The sequence below is a fragment of the Aulostomus chinensis genome, chromosome 9 (genome assembly GCF_037954235.1).
Source record: "Aulostomus chinensis isolate RoL2024-O1b breed Wild chromosome 9, RoL_Achi_v1.0, whole genome shotgun sequence".
Lineage (NCBI taxonomy): Eukaryota > Metazoa > Chordata > Actinopteri > Syngnathiformes > Aulostomidae > Aulostomus > Aulostomus chinensis.
Window position 1 is genome coordinate 29,825,126 of NC_141328.1, and position 26,736 is coordinate 29,851,861.

At 49.0% G+C, this 26,736-nt stretch overlaps 2 protein-coding genes and 1 non-coding gene across 11 annotated transcripts; 1 reads left to right on the top strand and 2 right to left on the bottom strand.

Annotated features, from left to right (window-relative positions):
* Positions 1-9,814: 9,814 nt before the first annotated feature.
* snai1b (snail family zinc finger 1b) lies at positions 9,815-11,882 on the bottom strand. Its single transcript, XM_086212827.1, has 3 exons — positions 11,509-11,882; positions 10,849-11,388; positions 9,815-10,674 (listed from the first exon to the last, which is right to left on the bottom strand). Exons 1-3 carry the CDS (start codon positions 11,588-11,590, stop codon positions 10,493-10,495), a joined length of 804 nt encoding a protein of 267 aa, XP_086068953.1. The 5' UTR covers positions 11,591-11,882; the 3' UTR covers positions 9,815-10,492.
* Positions 11,883-15,869: 3,987 nt separating this feature from the next.
* Positions 15,870-15,941, bottom strand: trnaa-ugc (transfer RNA alanine (anticodon UGC)). Its single transcript has one exon. It is a non-coding gene; the product is annotated as a tRNA-Ala (tRNA).
* Positions 15,942-20,080: 4,139 nt separating this feature from the next.
* tp53inp2b (tumor protein p53 inducible nuclear protein 2b) lies at positions 20,081-26,214 on the top strand. 9 transcript variants are annotated; one of them, XM_086214989.1, is made up of 5 exons: positions 20,081-20,336; positions 23,088-23,467; positions 24,071-24,376; positions 24,476-24,632; positions 24,713-26,214. In XM_086214989.1, exons 2-5 carry the CDS (start codon positions 23,344-23,346, stop codon positions 24,975-24,977), a joined length of 852 nt encoding a protein of 283 aa, XP_086071115.1. In that variant the 5' UTR covers positions 20,081-20,336; positions 23,088-23,343; the 3' UTR covers positions 24,978-26,214. The 9 variants fall into 9 exon arrangements, with proteins under 9 accessions (XP_086071115.1, XP_086071116.1, XP_086071109.1 ...); XM_086214990.1 differs by having other exon boundaries at positions 24,071-24,247; positions 24,713-26,213; XM_086214983.1 differs by having other exon boundaries at positions 24,071-24,632.
* The last annotated feature ends 522 nt before the right edge of the window (positions 26,215-26,736 follow it).

Consider the following 26,736-nt stretch of genomic DNA (forward strand, 5'->3'; position numbering starts at 1 on the left):
CGCTGCAGTGGTGACCCCTGCAGGAATCACCGCTGCAGGAATCACCGCTGCAGGAATCACCACTGCAGTGGTGACCCCTGCAGGAATCACCGCTGCAGGAATCACCGCTGCAGTGGTGACCCCTGCAGGAATCACCGCTACAGGAATCACCGCTGCAGGAATCACCGCTGCAGTGGTGACCCCTGCAGGAATCACCGCTGCAGGAATCACCGCTGCAGGAATCACCGCTGCAGGAATCACCGCTGCAGGGGTCACTGCTGCAGTGGTGACCCCTGCAGGAATCACCACTAGAGGGGTCACCGCTGCGGAGGTCAGCCAGCTGTTTGGGATCTGTATGTGTACACGGGTAGTTAGAGGCGATACTTTAAGAAACTTTTTGATTGTTCTTTCAAATCAGTCTGTGTCCCTGCAGTAAAGCTGCTACTGATGTTGCTCATGCAAATTCAGAAACCTTTTGAAAAATGTCTGCATAATCTGGTGTTTTCATCTTCACAATTTCACCAAAATCTAAATTTTGGGGCAGAAGAATCGTGTCATCATATGTTTGGAATCCAAAAAACATCCATTTATACATTAATGTAAACAGCTTTAGAAAAATGTTCAAGTGAACTGTAAATCATGCGCTTTGAGGGAATTCTGCAAAGCTCTGTTGTTGAGGGCAAAGACTTCTTCCAATGTTCCATCATCCAACCAATCAAAGAGTTCAGACTTTTTCAGAGTCACAATTCCACCAGAACCGGTTTGAGAGATCTGAAAATGCACAAATCAATCCAAGCTTGACCTTTGATTGTCTGGCAAATGTAGATTGTGTTCATTTTAAATGCTTTTTGCATCAAATTAACATTTTCTCACTCCTGCAGGTTCCCATTTGAGATTATTCAATTTGTTTGCAAACAAGACAGCTTCTTTACTTATTTGTTTTCCAGATAAACTATGATCCCATCTGACAGGGGCTCTAAGTGAGGTTGCTGTGAGCACATCTGGAACGGCTTTATATGAGGCTTCTGGTTTCAAATAGTGTGTCTGTGTGTGTGTGTGTGTGTGCGCGTGTGTGTGTGTGCGTGTGTGTGTGTGTGTGTGTGTGTGTGTGCGGGCGCATAAGTGTGTGAGAGTGAGAGAGAGTCAGTGTTTGGGTGGCACTGCATGGGGGCTGTCATGTGGGAATCCTCTCAGCTCTCTCGGTGGGGGGTTGTTGGGAGAATACAAGCTCTCCACTAATGACTTCAGCGTGTTGCTGTCATTTCATTGTGCTTCATATCAGCAGACAGCTCCGCTCTCTGCTGATATGAAGCTTGATAGGTTTCGCACACGCTCTCACGGATGCATCTCTGAAGCTGCCATGTGTTTGTGCGTGTCGGGGCACATGTGCATGCCTGCGTGCCTGCCTGCCTGCGTGCCTGCCTGCGTGCGTGCGTGCGTGCCTGCGTGCGTGCCTGCGTGCGTGCGTGCGTGCGTGCCTGCCTGCCTGCGTGCCTGCCTGCGTGCGTGCCTGCGTGCCTGCGTGCGTGCCACTCTGCTCCTTTCTCATCTGGTCAAGCCCTCTAGCTGGTAATCTGAGCATCGAGATTAGAAAGAAAAACAGCAGAGAAGAATGTCTTTGGTTGAGCCAGCAAGGAATTTACAATGGCCTTCAGGCTGCTTTGACCTCTCCCTGCTTCTCTCTCTCCCACTCTCTCTCCTTCCAGCACCCACAAACACACATCCCAAAGACAATTTTTTTTTTTATTTTTTGAACAAGGTGTTTATTTCATCATTTGCACAGTGCAGTTGTTCCATCCTCTTCTTCAATAATAGTCAAGATAAACCCAGCTCCAGTGTTTCATGACCCATTTGGACAGTCAGCTTCACATCTGACAGCAGAAGGTGTGAACGAACCAGGTAAATAATCTCACTTCCCAGAATTGGGGGAATGAAAGTGTTTGGACGGGAGACGAGCAGACGCCTCTAACAGCTGTAGAAGCTGTAAACAGGAGCGTGAACGCATGAACACATTCAAGCATCAGGAAGTGTAACTGATCCCCCTTCACTGTTTCAACTGTAAAATGTTGTTTGGATGGAACACTGCCAGGCTCTGGGATCCACTCACGTCCTGGAGAATGTGTCCTCCTGATACTTCGGTTAACTACTTGTCTGATCCTCCTGAGGTAGAATTTTGATTGGAGGATTCATTTTTACCAGAATTCTATTTCATCTGGGTATTTCAACTTGAGCATAAGTGGAGGAACTTACTTCTCCGTTGAACATGAAAAGAATATTATAATGGAATCAAGTGAATAATAAAAGTGCATAAGTAATTCAATATTTGAAAAAAGTACTGCAGCACAGTTGCACGTGTTTCTGACACATAAAAACTTTAAGAAATAATAGTAATGGACTTAATTTGTATCGTACCTTCAAAAACATCCTACATTCTCACAATTCAAACAAAAGAAATTCCTGAAGTTTGTTGTGCCTGTCTTGAAAATTGAAACACTTTTGTGTCCTGAACAGCAGATGTGCAAGCTAATTGTGACTCAGACATGTTTGATAGAGTCTTCACTTCATCTCCACTGGCCTGCCGTTTCTCAGTGGTTGTGGTGGAACAACTTCACAACCCTGAAAAATGAGGAGAAGGTGCGTTTGATACGTCCCATCTGTCTCCTCGGGGACATAATGGTCTTGAACGGCTCCCTAACAGCTTGCTGCGATGTCACCATGTGGGCAGAGATGACACCGCACTGCTGGGCAGAGTTTGAGTTTCAGAGGGGACAGCTGTGGACACTCAAGACCACCTGACACCCCCAGCCCCCTCACTTCATCACATCCCAGCAACCTGCCTTTCTGCTAGACCAGCATGTGTGTGTGTGTGTGTGTGTGTGGGGGGGGGTGTAACTAGACTCTCTTGTACAAGTTGGGACAGGTGTGTCACCACCTGACCACACCCCCAGGCCACACGGCACCTCCTGTCCCCAACACCTGTCCCCTCTACTGAGCAAAAACCTGTATCCTCCACAAACTCACACACACACACAGCCAGCTAGACCTAACCTGCCAGCAGTGGGAAACAAGTGTGTCTCAATGTAGGGTTACGTTCATGAAGGTTTCTTGTCCGTCCTCATCGTCTCTGGCTGCTGCTTGTAACACGTTGAAGCAGGAGGTGTTGACTCCACTGAGTCACAGCTGTTCAAAGATCATCTGAGGTAACCAACGAGCCGGTGGACGATGGATCACAACGATTCAAACACACAACGCTTTCAAATTGAAATGTCCAAGATATGAAGAACGAAAAAGCAGAAAGACTTTCTCACTCAGTGTCTCTTTCTGAGAGTGTAAGGGGACACCAGTGTGTGTGTGTGTGTGTGTGTGTGTGTGTGTGTGTGTGTGTGTGTGTGTGTGTGTGTGTGTGTGAGAGAGAGACATGCACTCTGCTTCTGTGGAACCTGCAGATGAGGAGGATAAAAGTCCAGCCCTCAGGTGTGGATTCCTAGCAGGTGCATTTGTCCAGCCTTCAGCTCTTCATGGGATAGGACGGGCCGGGACGGGACGAGAACAAGCCAGCGCAGAAGAGGAGATGTAAATCTATGCTTTCAGTCACATAACACAGGTCTTTGAGTCCTCAAATCTGAAGGCAGGACCCTCCCCTGCCCCTCTATCCTGCCCCCTACCCGACACCCCTCCTACGCACCATACTGTACCATATTCCTCATTGGCTGGAATGTGCCAGGACAAAAGGACTGTCTTGGTCCTTCAGCTGGCGCCCCCCTGGGCCCATGCAGGCCCTGAATGTGAGACAAAAGTGCACCTTGCAGCCCTCAGCAGCAGCAGCAGCCTGGGGGCAAATACCTGAATACCTGTGGTAAATGAGAGGGAGAGCAGGAATGACACAATGACACTTAGTGGAAAAACAACGAGGGGCAAAGAAGAAAGTGTTCAGCAAGAAGTGCTTCTCTGCTCTCAGCTGCCGAGTGTAACAGACGCGTCCCAGCTGGGTCTCTGTCCTCCAGTGTGGTTCAGCCCTACGTCTGCTCTCACACCTGATTTCATGACATCCCTCCAGTCTGGTTTCTCATGTCCCGACTTGCTTAACTGTGTTTGCCTTTTGTTCACATTTGCGTCCGACTCTCTGTCTACACCAAAGACTTCTAAACATCTGCATGCAGGTGTTCCAGATGCTGCTGATTCTTTATGTTTACTTCATTAAACTCCTTCTGCCTTGGTGACGCATGGCACGTACTATCCCCCCCTCCCCCGTGTGTTCCTGACCCCCGCCTCTGCCCTCTCCACCTCCCTTGGGGTGGCAGCGCCTGTTGACTGCAGCCTGCCCCGCCCGGGCTTGGCTGGCGCGGCTCTTGCTGCGACGCCTCACTCTCACTTGCCTCCATTGGGTCAACGGACTGCTCAAGTTTAGCGTACAGACACAACAAATGTATTTGTGCTGTTGTTAAGTTTCTGAAGTGTAGCATTATTACTTTCAATCTGTAATAATTGTGAGGGCTTGTGATCGTTGGATCAGGCTTTGAGTTGTGAAATGCATTTCACCCTGGGCTCGATCCCTTGGTGACAAATTAAACACTCTTGACTCTTAAAGCTCATCACTTTGTTGGGAGCAGTGAACGTGGTGAGGTCATGAGGTCGTGACTCAACTCTGGAAAGTAGAAAAGCCTTTTTTTCCAAGTTGCTTCAGCAACACAACAGTAATATTTTGATTCTTCAACATCAGGGACAACAGTGATGACACCGGCTCATCGGAGGGAGAAGTCTCCTGTCTACTCTTTGTTTTTGGAGCAAGAAAAACTGGAATTGTTTAAATGCAGTTTTGAATTCAACATTGTGGGTTTTAAATTTCAAACCTTGATGACTTTATTTAAGTGACTGAGGCTACAAGTCCCTTGGTGACACCGCATGCATGTGCAGAAAAGTTGGTCTTGTATATTTGGCAAGAAGCTATAACCAAACACATGAGAGGCCTTCCTGTAGAGCGCTGTCACGGTAGCACGAGGCGACCAGTCGGAACCTTCAGTCGATCAACCGCATGCGTCGAAAGGTTGCGGTCGGTTGTTAGTGTGATCCGTGAGTACTGGGAGGGAGCCTGTCCACCACTCTTTTGGGGATGCAGGACTTTTCCTGGTATTCAAGTACCTGAATCTCCACATTACTACTTGTTTATTTCATTTGGAACTTTCTCATTTGAACAGATCACCACAGGACATGTCAGCCTCCTTCCTGATCGCTGAGAGTCCAACACACACATCCATCATGTCACTTTACGGCCTGTCCACTACCCTCTGACCTGGTGGGACAGAAAAGGTCTGTATTTAGGAGGAAACTCAGCACCAGCCCCACACACACACACACACACACACACACACACACACACACACACACACACACACTACTGAAGGGGACAGCAGGAGTGCGGAGGTGGCCAGGAAATGGTGTGTAACCTCAAGCTAGTCCATGGGTAAAACTGGTTTGTGAGTGCCCAGATTTGAGCTCTTTGTGTTTAAACAGACATCCCATGGTTGCATGTCAGCGTGAACCTGTGCATGTCGACTTTGTTGTGTGTTAAGACTGAAAGTATCCAGAGAGCATCCATGAGAGCGAGTCTCTGCACTCGCAGCACGTCATTGATCAAGTCAACATTGCAACATGTGGCATTCCTCAGCAAATTCTCCTCCCTCCTGATAAACAGCCACAAAACAGAACTGCTCATTCTTCACCAGACACCCCCCTCCCACCCCTCTGCCCCCTCTTCCTCTTCCTTGTCCTCCAGTGTCCAGTCTCTTCTCCTGCTCCTTGGTTTTGCCTCGCTCTGCTACCTTCCCAGCTACAAATGGTATGTTCCAAGACCGTTCTCCCCTTGAGAGCCTGGATGTCTTCATGTGGAGTTCTTTAAGGGTTAACTGTACTTCACCCTGCAGACTGTTGGGGGATGTTGAGGGAATATTTAAGGGGAATATATGGAGGAAATTTCCTCTGGTAATGTTGCTAAAAGTTGTGCAAACATTCTGGGGAAATGATGCAATAACCTGATCAAAAAAGAACATAATTGATAAGACTTGGCAACAGGCCCAGAGCATCCTTAATATTTCCTGAATATCTTCTGAATAGAGGCCAGCACGGTGGAGCAGTGGTCCTCCCTGTGGCCCCCCATCAAGAGGGTTGTGGGTGGAGCCCCGGCTGCAGCACGGGGTCTTTCTGGGTGAGTCTCCATGTTCTCCCTGTTCCTGCTGGGTTCTCTCTGGTACTCCAGCTTCCTCCACAGTCCAAAGACATCAAGAGGGACCAGGTTAATCCAGACTCTAAATTGACCGTAGGCGTGGCTGGGAGAGCCAATGGTTGTTTGTCTCTGTACGTTGGCCCTGCCATGGACTGGTGACCTGTCCAGGGGGAAGGCTGCTGAGGGATGGATGGAGTGATGGATGGATGGATGATGGATGGAGGGATGGATCCTCTAAATAACCTCCATGTACCCTTGGAAATGTTCTGACGGGGCAGTCGAGAGTGTAGTCTCTCCGAAGCTCCTCCCAGAACCTACCAATTGTTCTCCTGTTGTTCCACCATATCCCTCTCCCTTTCAAGAACTGTTGGAACATTAGGATTCAATGTCCTTTACACCTGCAGGGAAATTCTCAGAACCTCTTAAGAATGCAAGGATGGGAGGCAACAAAGTACAAATACTTCATTTCTGAACTTTACTTGATGTGACTTCTTACGTTTACTTCCTAGGTTTTGAATCTGCTAGCTGTCCTTGCTTCTCCTTACATTTTAGCAGCAGGCTTGTAACTTCAGTTTTGGTTCAGTTGAAGGGCGTTGAAAGGCGTGATCCCACTCCAGTGTGGTGCTGGTGTTGCTCGTAAGTGAGTTCATAAAGGGAGATGTCGCTTGAAGAAGAACCAGGACAGGAGGAGAAGGAGCTTTTGAGTACATTCAAGAGCTTGTACTTCTCTACTTTTTCTTGTGCAAATGAGTACTTCTACTCTTTTTACATGAGTACCTGTGCTTCTACCTGAGCTGAGGACCATTTTCCTCTTAAATCAATCAATGGTTCATGTAGGGAACCATGAGGGAAACTTTTCTCTCAATCTCTTTGTAATGTTGCACTGTGACAAAGCAACCAAAACAAAATGTTCTCCAAATGTCACACTTAGAATAACAGGAGTTTCCAGGAGGACAATTCAGAGCCTCACCAATGTTCTGCAAAGAATTGGGACATTTTCCTGAGAAGGTCACTGGGATTCTCACCATCTTGTTCAAATCTCAAGCCAAATTTCCTGCCAGCCCCAGCAGGGAGGTAAAAGATCTGGTCTGAGGGAGAAAGGCAGGAAAGGTGGCCCTCTGAGGGCCTCGGCTCCAGTGGAGGAGCGGCTCCAGGCTTGAGGCGGTGACAATGTGTAAGAGTGCCGCAGCTTTGTGAGAGCTGATGTGAAACTTTAACTCAGTGACTCAACACTTGAATCCGACCCTCCTGTCAGTCTGCCAGCTCTGCTTCCAGCGAGATGTGTTGGCTCCTCTCCTGCTGCACGAGAACCCCTGACAGACACATCTCTCCATCTCAGGGACCCAAGAACACACCCATCTACACACGAACAGCTGTAGCCACACCCACATGCTCCTGTTTTCGGTTTTTGTAGGAACTCATTCAACACCAACTCCTGTATCCCAAACTTTATCACAACCTCAAAGCAAACCAGTTGGGAGAGAAACCAACTCGTGGAATCAGGAGGGTGGAGCGATGCCGTGGTACCTGCTCACTCCACGCGGGCGAGCGCTCTGTCCCCAGGATGACAGCCTGCAGACCTGAGAACAAATCCCAGACTCAAAGTACAATTGTTCAAAAGCATCTGCAGAAAAAATCAATTACATTTTTATTGTTGTCATGTACTGGAGTGGGACAATAGTTTCAGACGTACTTTCCACACGAGAAATTCAAACCAACGCTTCAAACGAACAGCAAAACTCCTCTCCTCATGATTGGATCAGAATAATGGGACTTCCTGTGACGGGAAAATCAAATTATTAGTTTGACTCACGAGCACGACAGCAGACAGAGCCTCTCTCCCTCCCCCTCTCGATCCCTGCCTCCCTCCCTGTTAGAGGCAGTATTGGATGTCTGTCACTAATGGCTCAGGAATGTCACATTAGTCAGGGGCTGCATGCGTGACGCTGCCAACGCTGGAGCACTTTGAGGAGGCCAATATGATATCACCAACGTGAAAGCTGACAGGTCCGGTGATCTCATCGCCTCAAAGCACCCGGGTGACGGGTGACCGCCGACACACTGTACAACAGAAAAATCTGCCACTGCCAATGTGTTGAAGTGATACTTCACGCAAAAAGTGTGTTTTTCCTTTCAAGTAGGCGCCTCACGAGTTGGTGTTGGAGCCCATACAGACAAACTTCCTCTCATAGCCCTTCTCTTGGTGGATTGCTGGCCCTTCATAAGAGGTCGTAGATTATACTTGACGACGGCCCTGAGAGTTTAAAAATGGACACTTTTGGTCAGTAGAAGTTAGTCACCAACACCTCAGAGTTGAACAGACGTGGCTGGCTCTTTCTGCATTCTGGAGTCACAAAGAAGTGATGCAGGAGGGGAAAACCGCCTCTGTGAGCTCAACAGTCGTACAATTTTTGGGAGACGTTTCCCTTAAAGTTTCAGCTTAGAAAAACAGGGGCACGCCATTGACTTGTTTGAGTTCCAGACGGTACGAGCAGCATCATGTAGTGTGTTGGCTCCATGCTGGAGCTCGTGTGTTCCTGGTGGTGTTCTCTTTACCGTTGGACGCGTCGCAGTTCACACAGAGTTCAGCCCCGAGCGGCCTGCTCCTCTGCCTCGCCACCATGAAGGTAGATGAAGATGAAAACCCCTGATCAAAGTCAAGTTCCTCATTCAATAGCTGCTCGCACGTGCGTGTGCATGAGTGTGAGTGTGCATTACTCATGTTGTGGGGACATAAAGTCCCTCAGAAGAGGGTGAAGACTTTGGTGGAAGGTTAGAGGTAAATTTGGGTTAGTGAAAGTTAGAGTTAGTGTGAGGCACATAGTTGTGAGGGGGCGAGGGGTGAGTCTCCAGACAATGAATGTAAGCCAATGTAATAACCTCTAAAGTGATTGGAACACAACGTGTGTGTGTGTGTGTGTGTGTGTGTGTGTGTGTGTGTGTGTGTAGTCTTTTGGTTGCTGTTTACATTGTGCAAGCCAAGTCATGCAATCTGATCCCCTGCTTTTTAAGTGTCTCTCCATCTCTCTCTCTTTCTCTCTCTCACACACACACACACACACACACACACACACACACACACACACACCACTCAACACTGAGCACCATTGGGACGAAACATGTTGTTACCTCACTAAGACATGCTGGCGTCAGTGTGTGTGGGTCAGGGGGGCAGCGGGACACAGTGCTGCCATGTGTACCCACCATGTTCACCCTTAGCTGGGCTCACAAGTGCAGACTTCCTCCAAAGTTCCTCCGAGGTAACAAACAGCGAGCGGCTGCTCAGTCTGAGTGGAACTGTGTCAGTCGGGAGGTTACAGACTGTTGATCTCGAGTCTAAAGTTTCCAGCTTCCATCTGTAACTGCTCATGAAGCCCCGGCTTCTTCCTCCTACCCCAGCTGCAGCCCCCCTCTGCATGTGTCCATGCTGACAGCCCGGCAGGTGTGTGCAGGTGCTCCCCTCATCACTCAACATCGCTCAAGTCTGCCCTGCTCCTCCTCTCATGCTTCCCATTCAGAAACTGTCATGTCTGTCCTGATGAACTCATTTAGAGCAACAATAACTGTTGAAATGTTCATTAAAACTGAAACAAGCTTCTTTTTTTTAAATGAAAATTTTATTTACATGCTGCAGAAAAAAATGTACAACCTTAAAAAGGCACAAAGAGGTTCATAAAACTGCAGGCCCAAGGCTTTTACAAACACGCCATTAAGACAGCGGTGAAGCTCAGTGGGATTTTGGTCAAGCTTTGGTGGTCCTTTCATGTCCAGTAACACTCTGTGCCTGTGGAGTTCGTCGGTGGGGTGGGGGGGTCATCTGTTGTGGAGGTCCCAGCTAACACGTCCCTCAGCGCCCTGCCTCCAACAGCGCAACACACACAGACAGCTGTCCCAACACACACGTCATGTATGTATAGTGTTGTGAGGAATGGCATCTCAACATACACACAAACACACCCGAGCAGCTGCAACATGGCGAGAGTCCCGGACCGGCCGGCACCGATGGCGTTTCCTGGGAATTAGCTGCATGTCCAGCTGCTCGTTTCTCACACTGACAAACACTTGACAGGCTGCTGCAAAATGTGCTGCAGATTCAACTTGAAAAACTTCTGCTCGACCTACAACATCCTGAAAAGTTAAAAAGGCACATAGGAAGTTTACAAAGCAACAGAGCTCCAGGGTGTCCTCCATCCTGTCATGGCTTAGGAAGCCAACTAGGAACGGCTCCCTCAATGTCCTCCTGGCTCCGGTCAGTGCAGACGGGCCGGGTCAGGCTGGTGAGTCCAGGTGGGTCTACGGGGCCTGGCAGCATCCAGAGGCAGCATGCTTGTGCAGCAGAGACATGCGGCTGAAGGTCCGTGAGCAGGAGCCACACTGGTACTTCTTCACTTCAGAGTGCGTCTGCAGATGTGCACGAAGGTTTGAGCGGTCGGCAAAGGCCCGGTTACAGTGCTGGCAGGCGAAGGGTCGTTCACCTGGTGGAGAAAGACAAGCGTGAGCTCCAGACGACCCCGCGCTGCCGGCATTGTTCTTCCGACGAGCAGCAGCGCTACTTTACCCCCTGAATGCAAACAACCTTTTTCGTGCGTAAACATGGATCATTCGAACAGTCACTCATCAGGAGACATCAGCGCCATGACAACACCCACCTGTGTGTGTGCGGATGTGTCCTCTGAGCAGCCACGGTCTGGAGAAGGCCTTGCCACAGGTGGGGCACACACAGGGCAGAGTGTGGGAGCGGATGTGCATCTTCAGGGCCCCCAGGCTGGTGTACTCCTTGGGACAGTGTTTGCAGTGGAAGGCTGGGCGGGCGGACGCCTCGCTGGGCCGACAGGGCGTCTGCTGGAGGGGGCGCTGATGTTGGGACGTCTGGTGATGGGACAGCGCCGACAGGCAGGTGTAGCTCTTGCTGCAGTGCAGGCAGTGGTAGATATGTTGGATGATGTCTGGGCTGGGGGGGTCTGAGGAGCGTCCACCGTCCTCCTCTTCCTCTCCACTGCTGCTGAGAGAGCTGCTGAGGTCCAGGGGGCCCAGCGGTGACAGGGGGAGGGACACTGGGGTGACAGGGGACAGGGGTGCTGACAGGGTGTCCATGCCACCGCTGAATGGACCAGGGGGGTGGCAGGTCAGGGTGGAGCTGTGTTTCGGTGTGGGGAGATCAGCCCCAGGGAAACTCTCTGGGACAAAAGCTGCAGCACAGGAGAGGAAATGGGAGTTGAAACAGAGACAATCGAACTGAACTGGTTTCATTCCTGGGGGGCTCTTTGCAGGCAGCCCTCCCCTGAACAACATCAGCGTGTATGACCTACCGGCTTGGCTCTCCAGGTGGCTGTCCCTGTAGACCGGCTTCTTGCTAGAAAAATACTTCTTCACGAGGAATGAACGCGGCATGTTGAGGTCCGGCGCTTCCGAACCCCTGAACTGGAACCGACGTCCCCGCGAGCGCGAAGGTCCCGGAGGCGTCAGCGGGCGGTCGGAGGAGCGACAGCAGGACGCGTACGGACTGAAGGAGACGACTGCCAACAACCGTGAGGACGCGCGAGCAGCCTCCTCATATAGTGGCCGGGGGACGGGGGTGGGAAGGGGGGCTCCTCCTCACCCACTCCGCCCACAGACACACCCCGCGCGTCCGGCCGCCACCAGCCTCCTTCACCTCAGGTGCCGGGTGGGAGGAAGCCGCTGGGAGTCCTGAATCTGACCGCGCGTTTTACGGCTCCTTGGATCCCAGCGGACATGCGCAGTAGCAAATTGTGAAAAATTGATCAGGGAAATAAAACTAGAAGAGGAAGGAGAATCAGATCGTATGACGCGATTGAGTGAGTGACTGATTGATTGAGTGAGTGACTGATTGATTGAGTGAGTGACTGATTGATTGAGTGAGTGATTGATCCCAATCACTCTAACTGGGTGACTCACTGGTATTGGCTGAATTTGACTGGAGATTTTAGACTCAACCATCCCTTCTGAAGCGCCTCTTCATGTAACCCGGAGAGGAGATGCAGGACACAGTCGTGTGAGTGACGTCATCGGTGACCGCGGGATCAGTGGCAGATGATTGGCAGGTATCTCATGTGACCTGGCAGACCTGCAGCGACCAGCGCGGCCCGACTTCATGGGTTCCGGTGAGTGCTGCGGGGCCTGAGGCACCTGTCCCCGGGCGCCATTGTCACATATACTCCACAGTTCACACATCGTTAGACGCTTGTTGACGCTGACGCCACGCAGACTGGAGGTCAAAGGTCAAGACAGCAGTAAAACAAAAAGCAAAAAAAAAGGCAAGACACGTGAACGTAACAGGAGACCGCGATTGATGAGTGAGAAATGAAGGCCACAGTCCTGCATGATACCAGGCTGCTTCACCTGCCAGGTACACTGATTAGGTGAGGCTCCTCCTGCCCCCCCCCCCCCCCCCCCACACACACACACACACACAGAAGGATGAGGGTAGAAATGGAAACAGCTGATTAAACAGCCTCAGAGGCTGCTGGAAACAGATGTTTTCCTCTGAGCTGCAGCTTCCTCCAGATCCATGGGGGTCAAACCTCTGTTCATTCAGGTCTCAAGGGTGAAACATACAGCTGAGAACTGGTTCCCCTCCCACCCAGAGCTGAGGGTGCCGGCGAGCAGCTACGTCTCCCCTGGGCTGGAGTCGTTTCCCAGCACATGTTTTAATTCAAGAAAAGAAGATGTAAGCTAAGTTCTTATATATGTTCTATCAGATTTGTTCTGTGTGACTTTCTTATCGTTTTAATGAACAAATTAGCTGCTAAGAGAGAATCAAGCATCCCAGATGGAGCCTTTGATATTTTGAAGTCATGTGACAAACAGAACCTCCCTGCAGCAGCGAGCACGTGGTCATTGTTAGCTAAAAATCAAATATAAAACACAAAAATATGTCTGAAGTTTTTGATGATTTTCCTCCGATGTTGTTAACTGATGTGACTTCCCTGTTTGATGTGAGGACACAAGACGCTTCTCAGTCCTGCTGCTGCTCACTGACTGCAGCTCGGCTTCAGCCAACACGGCAGCGGCGTGGACTTGAGTTCTACGGGGAAAGAACGTTTTCTCCCTGTTGAATCAGACATGTTGCTCACCACTGGTGTCCCTCTGGAGATGTAGTCCACCTCCAGGTCCAACTCCCGACTCCTGTGGTGAGCCGGTTCGAGTGGGTTCAATGGAGGAAGTAAAGCACTGTTTTACATGTCAATGGTTTCTCAGGTTCATTTTTGCCATTCAGTGTGGCGACGACAGGTAACGGCCAATCAGCTGCGTTTACATCAGCAGCACAGACATTCAACGCACTCTTTCATCTTGTAAAAGTGAACGTGTGGGTGCACCAGCTCCTCACCTGCCTCGCTCTTCTTCTCTTCTTCTTTTAATAACTTCCCTTCTACATTAAACTTATTAACTAAAAGTATATTTTAGAAGACTGTATTTGAACTGTGTGTCCAGGGATCTAGGTCCTGAGGACCCCCAGTTCAGCGTCCCAGGACGTGTGATGAAGCAGTAAATGTGTCGATGTGTGTGTGACGAGCAGCTGTCGTCGTGGCTCTCATGTCTCTCTGGGCCTGAAGATGTGAATCGCTGATGGAATGAGTCTCCGAGCCTGATTACTGAGCAAGTTAACAACCTCCTGAAGATTTTATCATCAACTCGGGCGTGTGGACACGAGCGTGTCAGCTGAGTCTTTAACGGTCTGTAATTTCCTCACACCGCTTCCCCACTGCATGTGTGAATGAAGGTCAATGTAATGTAAAAGTGATGAAACACAACACAGCACGTGTGTGTGTGTGTGTGTGTGTGTGTGTGTGTGTAAGTGTGTGTGTGTGTGTAGTCTTTTGGTTGCTGTTTACATTGTGCAAGTCAAGTCATGCAATCTCATCCCCTGCATTTTTTAGGACTTCACACACACACACACACACACACACACACACACACACACACACAAGGCAGCATGTAATCTAATGTTCTCTCAGATTCATGCTGAAGTGTAGTGTTTATCTTAAAAATATTCAATGCAGATGCTTTAAAATGACATCATCATTGGAAAACAAAATGGCGCCGCACAGCTTTGTGCTGATTCTTGTGAATCTGTTCACTTTTTACAGATAAAGATTTTCCAGTCCACTGTAAAATGACTCCAAAAGGTCAAAGTTCATGTAGCTCGCGATCATCAGTGTTTTAGCCATCAAAGCTTGTCATTGCTTGGATTCCTCCAGATTCGTGTGAGTCACTTTAGTTGGTTAACCTGGTTGATAAGTCATTGCGATGACGTCAGTCTTCTGCTGGTATTTCTGAGTTCTGCTTTTTCACTTAATAAAACAACTCTCTGTTTGAAGGTTTGCCAGGAAGCGCGCGTGTCGAAACGAAACCTGTCCGGTGGCGCCGCCCAGCCGTCACACGGAGCAACTGGTCCGCTGGGACCATTCTGGCTCTGGCCACCAGGGGGCGCTCAACGACCAGCAGAGACCAGCTGACCTGCGTGAGTACTGCATAACCAGCGCTGCTAAACACAGCTACTTGCATATTGGTTATCAGCTGACTTATTGTATTTTTCTCCTGATAAACAGTGCCATCGGTCACTATGACAACGCAACAAGGTCAGCAGTTAAAGTACTGATCCTTTACAATTTGAATTTGTTTTATTTTACCAAGTTTGAACTCAAGCAGAGAATTGTATTCGTTTTCCATGGCTCACCCATCAATGTGTGTGTAGCACCTCCTTGTGTGTGTCACCTGCAGCCCTGATGCTGTAAAGGTCAACAGTGTTTGTGGTTAGGAGGCGGAGGCGCCCTGCATGGAGCTGATGGGTGTGCTGACTCCACTGCAACACCATCAGGTTGAGCAGCAGGGTGACCAGTGACAGTACAACATGTTCAACAAGTGCTCTGCACTCTGGATCTGACCTGCTTCAGGCAGCAGTGATGGATCCTCCCTCACTTGACCCATGCAACAGCCCCTGTTCAGACACCTCAGGTCATCAAGTGCAGACATGTAACATGCAGGTCAAATGCAGTTGGGGGCACCTGAGCTGCACATGTGAGCAGGCGTGTGTCTGGTTTCAAGGTGGATCGTGTATCCTGCTGGATGACAAACGCCACCAACCTGCTCAAAGAAGACAACGTTCATGTGTGTGAGCAGCATAATTCTGGGTTAAGCGCTGAGTCAGCTGTCAGGCCCACCACATACGAATCAAATTTCTTAACACTGAATTCTGGAAAGTACATTTAGATAAAAAATGAAATCAGCAACATGTTTCTGCGCTTGTTCAACAATGCTGCCTTCACATAGAGGCCATTACCCACAGAGATCTACTATGCATATGTTTAAAACTTCTTTGCATGAACTTTTTATATTAGTAACTACAAATACATATACTTAATATAAATTAAAATTCAGTGGTTAAGAGGTCCGCTATTAGTTTCATTGCATCATGTAATTTGGAATGTGTCACTGCCTACATGGTGAAAATAGTAAATTATATTTATTTTACAAACTCTGTATGGTTCAAAAAATGCACGTGCTAAAACTTTGTCATTGTCGTTTTCATTTGGTCGATGGTATTGGATTGACCCTGCAACTGAGTCCAGCCATGCTATTGGACGGTAGATCGGGCTGCAAAACTTTTAACTGGTAGCTGCCTGTGGCACCAAACACTGAGAGAAAACATTGGAGATGCCGGGGATTGAACCCGGGGCCTCATACATGCAAAGCATGCGCTCTACCACTGAGCTACATCCCCGCTTGGAGTCTGCAGCTCTGGAAGAGGCTATAAACTGAGTACAGACGGAACGGGAGGGGTTCACACCGGTAAGGGGAGACGAAGGCTGATCGGAGTACCTCAGCTGCGCCTGTGGACGAGTTATGTAACAGGAGGTCGGACCTTTAGCCTTCTTACAACCCCCTTTGGTTTAATTGGAGTATTAGCGGTCCAGTTAGCCAGAGGCGGAGCGAACTTAGTATTACATCTAAGTTGATGGAGCGAGAGGGTGGACATGACGTCAGAACTTGTTTATAGATTCATTGATTTATTATTTAGTTTGAGTGTTGCCACAGTATTTGTGGTATGCGTGCTGTGTTTTATTGGTGCTGCCTCTGGTATTGTATTTCCCTCTAGGATCAATAAAATATCTATCCATCCATCTAATCTATCTGTGTGTGTGTGTGTGTGTGTGTGTGTGTGTGTGTGTGTGTGTGAGAGAGAGAGAGAGAGAGAGAGAGAGAGAACAAGAAGAAAAGGAGATGCAATGGAGATGTCATGAAGGTCTGGTACCTCCAGTGCAGAGTTTATTAGATTAATGAAGACCTTTCTGGCCATGGAGGCAGCCATGGGGGGGGGGGGGGGCTGGGGTGTCCGCCTGTCTTCACTCAGACTGTCCATCAGCTCCCTGGTGCCAAGGACACCAGTAGCAGGCCTGCTTGCTCTCGCCTTGTAGGGACAGACTCGTGGCCTGAGGGCTTATGGAACACTGGAACACAACCTGCAGTGGGGGGGGGGCTCCTTCCCCTCTGCTGCCTGGTTGTGGCTCTGTGACGGACTCAGCCATGGGGGTCTGTGCTGAGCCCTAGAGGAAGGGTGAGGTGTGTTTGATGTGTTATCTTGGGACATGAGTGTGCAGCTGAGGACACACAGACTGTACACAACATGAGATGCAGAGCAGACATCCCAGTGGACACTACAGTGGACATCCCAGTGGACACGACAGTGGACATCCCAGTGGACACGACAGTGGACATCACAGTGGACATCCCAGTGGACACCACAGTGGACATCCCAGTGGACAACACAGTGGACATCCCAGTGAACATGCCAGTGGACACCACAGTGGACACCACAGTGGACATGCCAGGGGCTGACACTTTTACTTCCATTGTCATATGTTATGTTTTCTATGTCACATTGTCTTCTGAAAGTTGCTGTTGCCGGAATGTTCCGTCTATGTGGTGGCTTACCGTGATGCTCAGTTCCCACCCAGACGTTGTGATTTCTGATGAGAAGCTCCAACGCGCTTCCATGTTGCTTCCTGCTAGCGCTCTGTCTCCCACAGTTCCGCCTGAAACTGTGGTCCAACCCGTTTCACTGAAGTCTGGACTTGTTTTGGCAGCTCTAAGAAGCCTGCAATCTTACGACCCACCACCTCTGATACAAACAGAGAACATCGTATTCAACCTGCAAAACATTAGAATTGGAGCATGCCATCTTTAACATTTCGCTAGAAGAAGTGTTTAATTAGCATTTAGGCTACGTGCTTCCCACTGCCTCGTATGTGGGTCATTTGCGCGACTGCAGGGAGCAGCTCTGTCTATCTGGTGGGGCTGCTGGTCTTATCTTCTGCTAGCAGCCAGTTATGCTGGGGCAGGGGGGCCAGCAGCTCAGAAAAAACAGGCCCCAGAATAAAAGCTGCAGGTGAGTGGGATCTTGACACATGACAAGAAGGTCACAGAGGTCATTCAGAGGGAAACTAAACTCATAGAGAAATGCATCTTATCATTACATTATTTTTGCACAGAACAAATGGTAAGGAAGTGAGTGGATACACCTACTTTTACCACTACCATTGTCATGAAATACCTGGAAACATCATGGAATAGTCCTGGAGGAGTTTTTGAAACACAACTAAAGGCAAACGAGAGTCAAGTCATCAAAATGTGTTTTACAAGTATTTGAAAGTTAGACTTTGTGTGGTTGAGGGAAGATTCAGGGAGGAAATGTCTTGATTGTGTAACATGGATGTACTTGAACACATGCTTGTGTTGCATTCATCCCATAGCTTCCCATTTATTGTTAATATATGCTGCCAAATTTTGACATGAGTTTCTCAGTTTATTTTTCATGTGTAAACTGGCTTAGATGATATGTGAGTGTGAACGTTTTCCCCAAAGGTGTGAAAACATCTCCGGCGTTTGTTTGGTTCCTGCTCAGAGGGGCGGAGCCACCTAATGAGCAAATACATGGTCGCATCAACATGAATCCTGCTGGACTTCTGAGTCACCCCGTCCACAGCCACACCTCAGTCTGTAGCCCCAAACAAAATAGCAGTTGGGTTGATAGGCAGCCCTCTGCCTTCACACACATGCCTGCGTTAGCTGTGTCAGCCGGGGCCAGGACAGGCATGCGGTTGAACAAGAGCTGCGTGTTGTCCTGGTGAACATGAATGCATAGGGAGAGAGAGAGCGAGAGAGAGAGAGGCATGGCCGTGACCTTTCACCTATTTCTCCCAATGTCTTGGGAAACAGGGAAGTCTCCTACTTTGAGCTCTGGTTCTGGGGCAAACAGAAGCTCCCATCAGAAGAGTGATCACTAGCACAAGTAGCTGAGAAGACACGCCATGTTGCGTCACAAAACAAGGACATGGCTTAACATGTTCAACATGTCACTTCTGAGTTTGAGAACAAAAACGTTAACACAATGGCACAAAGTGTTCTTGACGTGTTTGTGAACTACGCCGGGCTGTAGTCACCAGTGCTGTGTGTCTGTGTGTGCCTGTGCGAGCTGCCTAGCACCTGGTAACCCTATAGGCTGAAACCTTATCGTTGCCTCAGAGAGCTCACGGAGAGCATCGGACCTCCTCCAGGTTGCTTCACCGGAGGGACAGGCTTCTGAAGAGTGTTAGCAGTGGCTCACTTGTTCTGAATTTGCCTTCGAGGAAATCCACTCGCACAGCCAGGCCTGACTACTCTCATTCTAGCCTATCCCAGGTGTAACATGCCATCGCGGGAGAGCCACACAGTCCTGAAACCAAATACCAGCACCTTTCCTGCAAAGAAGTCTGCACACCGAGTCTCAGTTGATGCCTTTTAGCTTACTTGGAAAAAACTTTCACAAAGTGTGCAATCAACTTTCCGAACCTCGTTATTGTGGACTGACCCGTTAGAAGCTAACAGGTCCACACAAACATGACTCAACTGTTGATGGTAGCCGAGGTCGTGGAATGTTAGAACCTTGCATGAAAAAAAATTAGAAGGATTTCCCCACGAGAGGAGAGGCCCTGGTGGCTGCTTCACACGTTGAGATTAGACAGTGTGTGTGCCCACCCACGCCCGCACCGCACAGGTGTGAATATAAACACACACACACTCTACACTCAGGAGAGTGCTGTGAGTTTTGCCTACAAACCCGCTTGAGTACATGTGGATGTGAGGACGGCTCAGACCTGCTGTCGCTGCTCCACGCTGCTCATTGGTCACTCAAATGCTGCATTCAGGGAAAAACCATCTGATTGGCCGGGAAATGTTGACTTTGCTCTCCCCAACGTTTGAGAAAAGGCTGGAGATGGAGGGGTTGACCAAGAGTGTTTACAAAGCAAAGGCGTGTAACTCATGTTAACTTGTTTGTGGACTGAGACGGTTTAAAGATTTGAAGATTCAGCAGTCAATGATCAGTTGTCTAACTAACAAGGGTAGGTGTTCATATCCTGAAAAAGAAAAAAAAATAAGATGCAATAATCTGGCATTGTGCAACAACCCCACACACAAATAGAGGAGATGGATATATTCCAGCTGGGATTCAACAGCTTGTTCTCGTCTTGACGTTCCTACTTTTAATCAAACAAAGTTGGTATTTTAATCACTTTGCTTTCAAAGCGCTTCACGGTTGTGTGGAGAGGGCCTGTGTTGAGCAGGGGAAGCACCGACCCTGGATCAGTTTACCCTCCCCCAGCCGTGACTGACACCCGCTGCCATGCTGAGACAACAGCCGGTCCCGGATCAGCTCTTCCTGCGGCCGCAGGTTGACAGCTCCTCTCGCCCAGCCCCCACTGGGTGCCCGGAGGCCACGTAGCTTGTGTAATATTCTGATTGGCGGATTTGTTCAATATGGGCGGAGCCAGAGGCGTGTCCCAGAGTATTGTGATCTCACAATCAGCTGTTTTGTACGTTCTACATTCTGATCCGGGGATCAGCTGGAGGCAGCAATAACAGACGGAGAGTCTGCAGCGGAGGACGAGAGGAGAGGAGAGGCTGCAGATGTTGAGAAACATCCGTGTCAGACGTCACACGAAGCCCTTCTTCTGAGAAGAAAGCCTTTATTTTTATATCATGGTGTCTGAACTACCTCACTGCCAGGCGGCCTGAAGCTGTGCTTTCAGAGCTTCTACTGCGTGATCTCGTTTACAACTTGAAAATACAGCGAAGGCAGGTAAGCTGCTGGTTCCTCTGCTGGTTCCTCTGCTGGTTCCTCTGCTGGTTCCTCTGCTGGTTCCTCTGCTGGTTCCTCTGCTGGTTCCCTGTGTGTTTCCGTCACTGAGGCAACTTTCCTTCTTGGCTCACGAACGGAAGACGTCAGCCATCATGGATTCTCCGTGTATCGCTGCGGGTTCCCGCCGTGCTATTTGTGTCATAATTCGGGTGTGAGAGCAGGAACGATCCGAATCTGATGAGGGCGATCCTGGGCGCGGATGGCGTGTGTTGGTGTTTGGGGGGCAGGACGCGTTATAGTGGTGACCGGTGACGGTGTGCGGCGGCGCGTCATTGCCGTGACCCTCCAGCTGAAGGAAGCTTACGTGGATAATTCATCTTTAGCCTGGATACCGACGCGGTCCGGCGCCTGGCGGTCGAGCAGGACGCGGCCGCCGGCGTCAGCAGTGCCGCCGGTTGTGTTTACAACGTCGGTCGCAGGTCCGAACGGCAGCCGTCAACACCGACGGCACCGACCCGCGGAGACTCGCGGTCACCCTCCTGTCATTCTATAGCTTCGTTATCAATGCAGACCCTTTTTTCCCCTCTTGTCGCTAAATGGGCTGAACCCTCTCTGTCAGCGTCTGTGACGAATGCGTGACGTCACAAGCGTCTTGTTTTCATTTCCCCGAGTCCCCGCCCGCCGCTCTCCGCTCCTCCTACTTTTAAAAAAGACCAATGTCAAGACATGTCCATAATTCAAGGTCTTCTCAATATTTTGTGCAGTTTTATGCTCAAAAATATTATTGAGATGTCACGCAAGCAGATTAATGACAAATTAAGGAATTTACGCTGCTGAGTGGACAAAAGCAACAAAATGGAAACACAAGATGCCTGAATATATAATTTAGATTGACAGTAGCAATGGCAGGGGACTGATCTGGTCTGATTTTCACCTCCTGGCCCTCGTTAGATGTAAAGGATGAAGAGTCACTGATGGTTGGATGTTTATGAGACACAATTACTCAGGTAAAGAGATTTTAAATATGCACTTCTAAAAATGTATCAGTGAGTACTTGTGACGCTTCGACGTATATTTAGAACCCCTCTCCTCCAGGATTTAAGCTGTGAGTGGCAGATACTGGCAGTATTTTTAGCTGCAGTGACACCGTTACACAGTTACTCCCTGAACTGCTACCTGTTTTTATTTTCTTTTAGTGTGTGTGTGTGTGTGTGTGTATTTTGTAGACATCTGCTGCACATCACCCAGAGTGACCCAGTGTACTTGTTGCCAAAAAAAGGAAAAGAAGAAGAGTGATTATCTGGATGAATGTGTTACAGTCTCATGACTGAAGCTTCTGTTGGTCCAACAGACCCAGGACAGCCATGCAGCTTCACCCACAGACGCGTTCCAAGTATCTTCTTGAATTTGCCTAAAAAATCAAAAACAATCCACCAGATTTGGCCTTTTTTATTCATTCTACTGGGTAGAGTTCTGGTATACAGTTGTGAGTCCATCGTCCTGTGGGCTCACGATGATGTCGTTTTAGGAAAACAGTTCATATTCGTTGTCGGTTGGTGTCCTGTCTCTTTATGCTCCCGGTGATTTTCCAAATATGGACTGAAAATGTCACTTCTCTCTCTCTCTCTCTCTCTCTCTCTCTCACACACACACACACGCTACACTCCATCATTACTAAAGGTTAGCATTTCCTCTACTTGTGTAATTAGCTGATCCCCTGTGACACCTCAGGGCCACATCAGGCCTCGGTGGTCGGACACACTCTGAAACAAATAACGGACTCTCACAGAGATGCCGTTGTAAAAACCCATTTAACATGAAATCCAAAGGAAGATTAACTCAGCAATGGCGGAATCTTGTCCTCCTTGCAGTTTGGAACTCAGCCTTTGAACGCGTTTGTCCTGTGAGCATTGCCTGCTCTTCAAACATCTGTTCAGAGTTACATCACCCTTCACATTGAGGCCAATCACTTGACCTTCGCCTCTTCAGCACGAACGTCTCTTTCTTTGCATTTACATTGTTCACATTCACTCTGTGTGACTTTGTGAGGGACCTCCTCTCCTTTCTGTCCTCTGTTGCTCCTCTGTAGGAGGAAGTTAGCTTAGCACCATGAATGGGAGTGGATGGGCAGGTTAGCATAAAACACTTGTCTTCAATATGGTCTTTGTCTGCCTTACTATAACTGGGGTTGTACTTAACATTGCACATAATATAACGGATAATGTTGAATTACAAGACACTATCACTTTGGTATCATGCACATCGTACCAAAGGTTTATTGAGAAGAGCGAGAGCTGCTAGTAATCACATCGGACTCGGTGAGAGATGATGATCAGGATTACTGAGGTGGAACGAGTGAGCTGACAGGATGGAGTACGCTAACTTGTCCATTCACTGCACTAAGCTAGCTAGAGGTTAGCTGGTCTACTGCAGCACAGACAAGAGAGAAGAGTTTCTGTCCATTTGCTGTGGCAGATTGCAAATAAGCACATTAGGCAAGAAGTTGTTGGATCGACTGACGACGCAAATGGAAAAGGTTCCTGTTTGGTTCCCTGTCACATGCTCGTTCGAGGCACATCGTTTGTGTTAACATGTCAGTGTCTTGCTATAACTGTGAGAACGCTCTTACCTTCATCTGAGGTACTGAGAAATAAGAAATTAGCTCAATGAAGAACTTATCTTTTCTTCCTGGTTGCTTTAAGAGCAGATGTGTTGACTGATAACCGCTCTCTTTTTGCTCTCACTCTGTAGGCCTTTGCTCCAAACCAAGTGAAACCTTACATTTGCACTAAGGAAGCCTGTCCACCCCTCGAAACCAAGATCCAGCAAAGGGCTTCAAATAAAGAATTTTTTCAAAGAAAGAGACTGAAGAAAAATCAGGCATACTTGCATAGAACAACAACAACAACAACAAACGATACCTTATAACAATTTCTAAGGCAGCTACAGCTTCTTTGTGGACATCAAAAAGCACCCAAGTCTTCAACACTTAACGACACAAAGAGACATGTTTCAACGTCTGAGCAATCTGCTGTTTGGGGAGGTGGAGGAGGTGGTGGCAGAGCTGAAGGGACCCAAACCCTGTGTGACAGAGGCCGATGAGGAGGGATGGATGCTCGTCAACTTGCCTGGTGAGTGTCGTCCGTGGGAGTGTCGATGGACTGGAGGTCCTGAGGTGGCCCTGTAGAGTCGCATCAAATGGGAATATACAATGTTATATAATGTTGAAAGATATAACAGCACTTGCTTGCTTGCATGACTGTGATACTGTGACTAACATTTGAAGTAGAGAGGTAATGTGGGTCAGGGTGAAGAACCAACATGGCGCCGCTCAGCCACATCAGTGCTAACCCGTACGGCCACCATACCAGAGATGTTGTGTGTCAGCGTCGGTGTGTTCAACCAGACAGGAAAAGATATAGGAGAAACATTATTTCAGAGACATAACCTGATCATTAGAGGGTCAACACAACTAACGATGTGACTCTTTTATGTTTTGTGTTTCCTTGCCCCCTCTCCTTCCCTCCACCGATTTTTTTTTTAAACACCCCCAATTCCCAACACTGGTATGTGTGCGCGTGCGTATGTGATCCCTACAAATATACCCCCTCAACCCGCATGGTTTTCTGAATATCTTCCATACTGTCATCAAATTTGCAATATCCCCCTCCCACCTCAAATGTCTTGTCTTTATTTGCTGTCCCATCCCTGATCTCATGCTCTTATGTGGTCAGAAGAATCTGACTGCATGATGCAGGGTGAGGATGAGATGGGACCCTCACTTACTGCACATTCTTTCCCAGACAGTAACCAATCAAATCATCAAGACACTCTCACCCGGACTGAATGCCCAGCGCCCATCCCTCACCCGCCTCACAAGCGCCGTAGGACACATAAAGGTCGGGCACAAGGTGCGGTAGCACCATCAGACCCCAGCGCTAACCCATTAAATTTGGGTGCCACCACACCTGTGACTCTGTTGAGACGGGCCAGACTATCCACACCCTCCTCCACCCTGTCAATGTCTCCTGGCTCTGGGAGTGAGTGTGGGGGCAGTGGGGGTAGCAGTAGGGCAGGCTCAGAGAGAGGCTGCATGGATGAGAGCTGGTTTGTCACCCCTCCCCCCTGTTTCACTGCAGAAGGAGCCACAGCAGAGGCCAGCCCGATGGAGGACTTGCTCATCGAGCACCCCAGCATGTCTGTTTACGTCTCCTCCAACAACCTGTCCATGGTCTCCAACAGCAACCTGTCTGCGGTGGGTGAGCAAAGCATTGTGAGCCTGGCGAGCAGTGTGAGGTGAGTAGCAGCCCTCTGCTGAAGCCACACCTCCTTTGTCAGCATCAGCATGACCGTGTTTTTCTCTGGTCCTGCAACAGAGGGGCTGAGCCAGCCGCTGCCCCCGCCACACGCAGCACCATGCCCGCCAGGGTCACTCGTGGAGCAGTTGCCCAAGCTGGAGCTCTGGCTAAGGTCACCCAAGTGGCCAGGGTCCAGCGCGGCAAAGCGCGCATGGAGAGGCGCCACCTGGGCCGCAACTGCATCCAACGCCAAAACCGCACCAGGGAGCAGGTTCCTCGCCACGCTGCCCATGCCAGAAACACCTTCCTTCACCAGCCTAGCAAGCGTAACTTCTGCCATTAAAGAGCAACCAGGGGGCATCTTTACTCCGAGGGCATTAATCGTCCAGATTCTTGATCAGTGTGTTCAACTGCAGCATATTTGCTTTCATCCTCTGCACATGATGTCAGTCACCTGAGCTTGTTAGTTGTGGTTGAGACAAATCTGATTCACCTGGTAGTTTTATGCCCCATCGTCCTGTTACAAACCGAGCCCTCTGAGTAGAGAGAAACTTTGTTATACTTATTTTCCATTGCAGTATCCATCCAACTAAAAAAAGTACCTTTCAAGTTTACACCATAATCTCCTAAAAACAACAAACATTTTAGCTCTAGTCATTTTCTCTCCTTTCTTAGTAAAATAGTCTCTTGTCGTTCACTTTTCCTCAAGGCATGTTTCTACAAATCGGACCATTAAATCCATCACTAGTGACATTTGGAGATATAATTTGCAGTTCATTTGAAGGAACAGACGACTCTGGTGAGAACGATGCAAGCCAGAGATGTGTTGAACTTTATGATCTCCAGAAACAACTCAAAGCTTTCTATTAATGATTTGCATCCAAGTGTGGTTCTATTTTTCTCCAGAAAAGACGGAACGATATACCGTGTGATTACTTTTGGAGACAAAACAAAAAGGAAAGAAACCTGGAGGTGTTGAATGGTAGGGAACAAACATGAGATTTCTCTCTTCTCAGTTTGTGAGGGATAAAAGCAAGTCGAAGGTGGTGAGAGGAAGACAAAACAGACTAAAGAGTCAAATAGCTGACAAGATGGATTAGAACTAGGTGGTATGAAAAGGACTGGGATTGACATGAGGAGTTGTAGGAAAGTGTAGTGTAACCCTCTGAGCAGGCTGCCAGTTCAACATCAGACTTTATTAAAGACGATTCGAAATATGGTTTTAGTTTTGAGGAGGCCCGGTGGAGCAGTGGTCCTCCCTGTGGCCCCCAGCAAGAAGGTTGTGGGTGGAGCCCCGGCTGCAGCACGGGGTCTTTCTGGGTGAGTCTCCATGTTCTCCCTGTTCCTGCTGGGTTCTCTCTGGTACTCCAGCTTCCTCCACAGTCCAAAGACATCAAGAGGGACCAGGTTAATCCAGACTCTAAATTGACCGTAGGCATGGCTGGGAGAGCCAATGGTTGTCTGTCTCTATGTGTTGGCCCTGCCATGGACTGGTGACCTGTCCAGGGGGAAGGCTGCTGGGATAGGCTCCACCTCCACCACCCTGAACAGGAGGAGAGGGAGAACATGGAGGGAGGGAGGGATGGATGAATGGATGATGGATGGAGGGATGGGTGGATGGAGGGATGGGTGGATGGATGGATGGATGGATGGATGGATGGAGGGATGGGTGGATGGATGGATGGATGGAGGGAGGGATGATGGATGAAGGGATGGATGGATGATGGATGATGGATGGATGATGGATGGAGGGATGGGTGGATGGATGGAGGGATGGATTTTAGTTTTGCATTTCCTAAAAATTTTCTCGGGATAGTAAATAAAGTCATAGTTTTTGTTGCGGTAACATGCCAACTGTTCGCCAGAGTCAGACGGGAAGATGGACACACCTCTCTCCGCTGTGTGAGCGTTGGTGACTGGAGACCCTCAGAGACCTGCTGACTGCTAGTTAGCTTAGCACAGCAATGGTAGCGGACGGGCAAAAACTCACCAATTTTAGCTACTTTAAGCTACCCTCCTGAGGACGTATCCGTCTTCTTGCCTGGCTCTGGGTAGGACAATATCACACAGACAGTTGTCGTGTTCCTTTAACATGCAGAGGT

Bases quoted from the DNA above. Each gene is read 5' to 3' on its own strand.
- snai1b (XM_086212827.1), bottom strand. From the start codon at position 11,590: ATGCCGCGTTCATTCCTCGTGAAGAAGTATTTTTCTAGCAAGAAGCCG. The intron at 11,389-11,508 runs GTAGGTCATACA...CCTGTGCTGCAG, and splicing joins CCACCTGGAGAGCCAAGCCG to CTTTTGTCCCAGAGAGTTTC. The intron at 10,675-10,848 runs GTGGGTGTTGTC...TTTCTCCACCAG, and splicing joins ACACATCCGCACACACACAG to GTGAACGACCCTTCGCCTGC.
- tp53inp2b (XM_086214983.1), top strand. From the start codon at position 23,344: ATGTTTCAACGTCTGAGCAATCTGCTGTTTGGGGAGGTGGAGGAGGTG. The intron at 23,468-24,070 runs GTGAGTGTCGTC...TTATGTGGTCAG, and splicing joins GATGCTCGTCAACTTGCCTG to AAGAATCTGACTGCATGATG. The intron at 24,633-24,712 runs GTGAGTAGCAGC...GTCCTGCAACAG, and splicing joins AGCCTGGCGAGCAGTGTGAG to AGGGGCTGAGCCAGCCGCTG.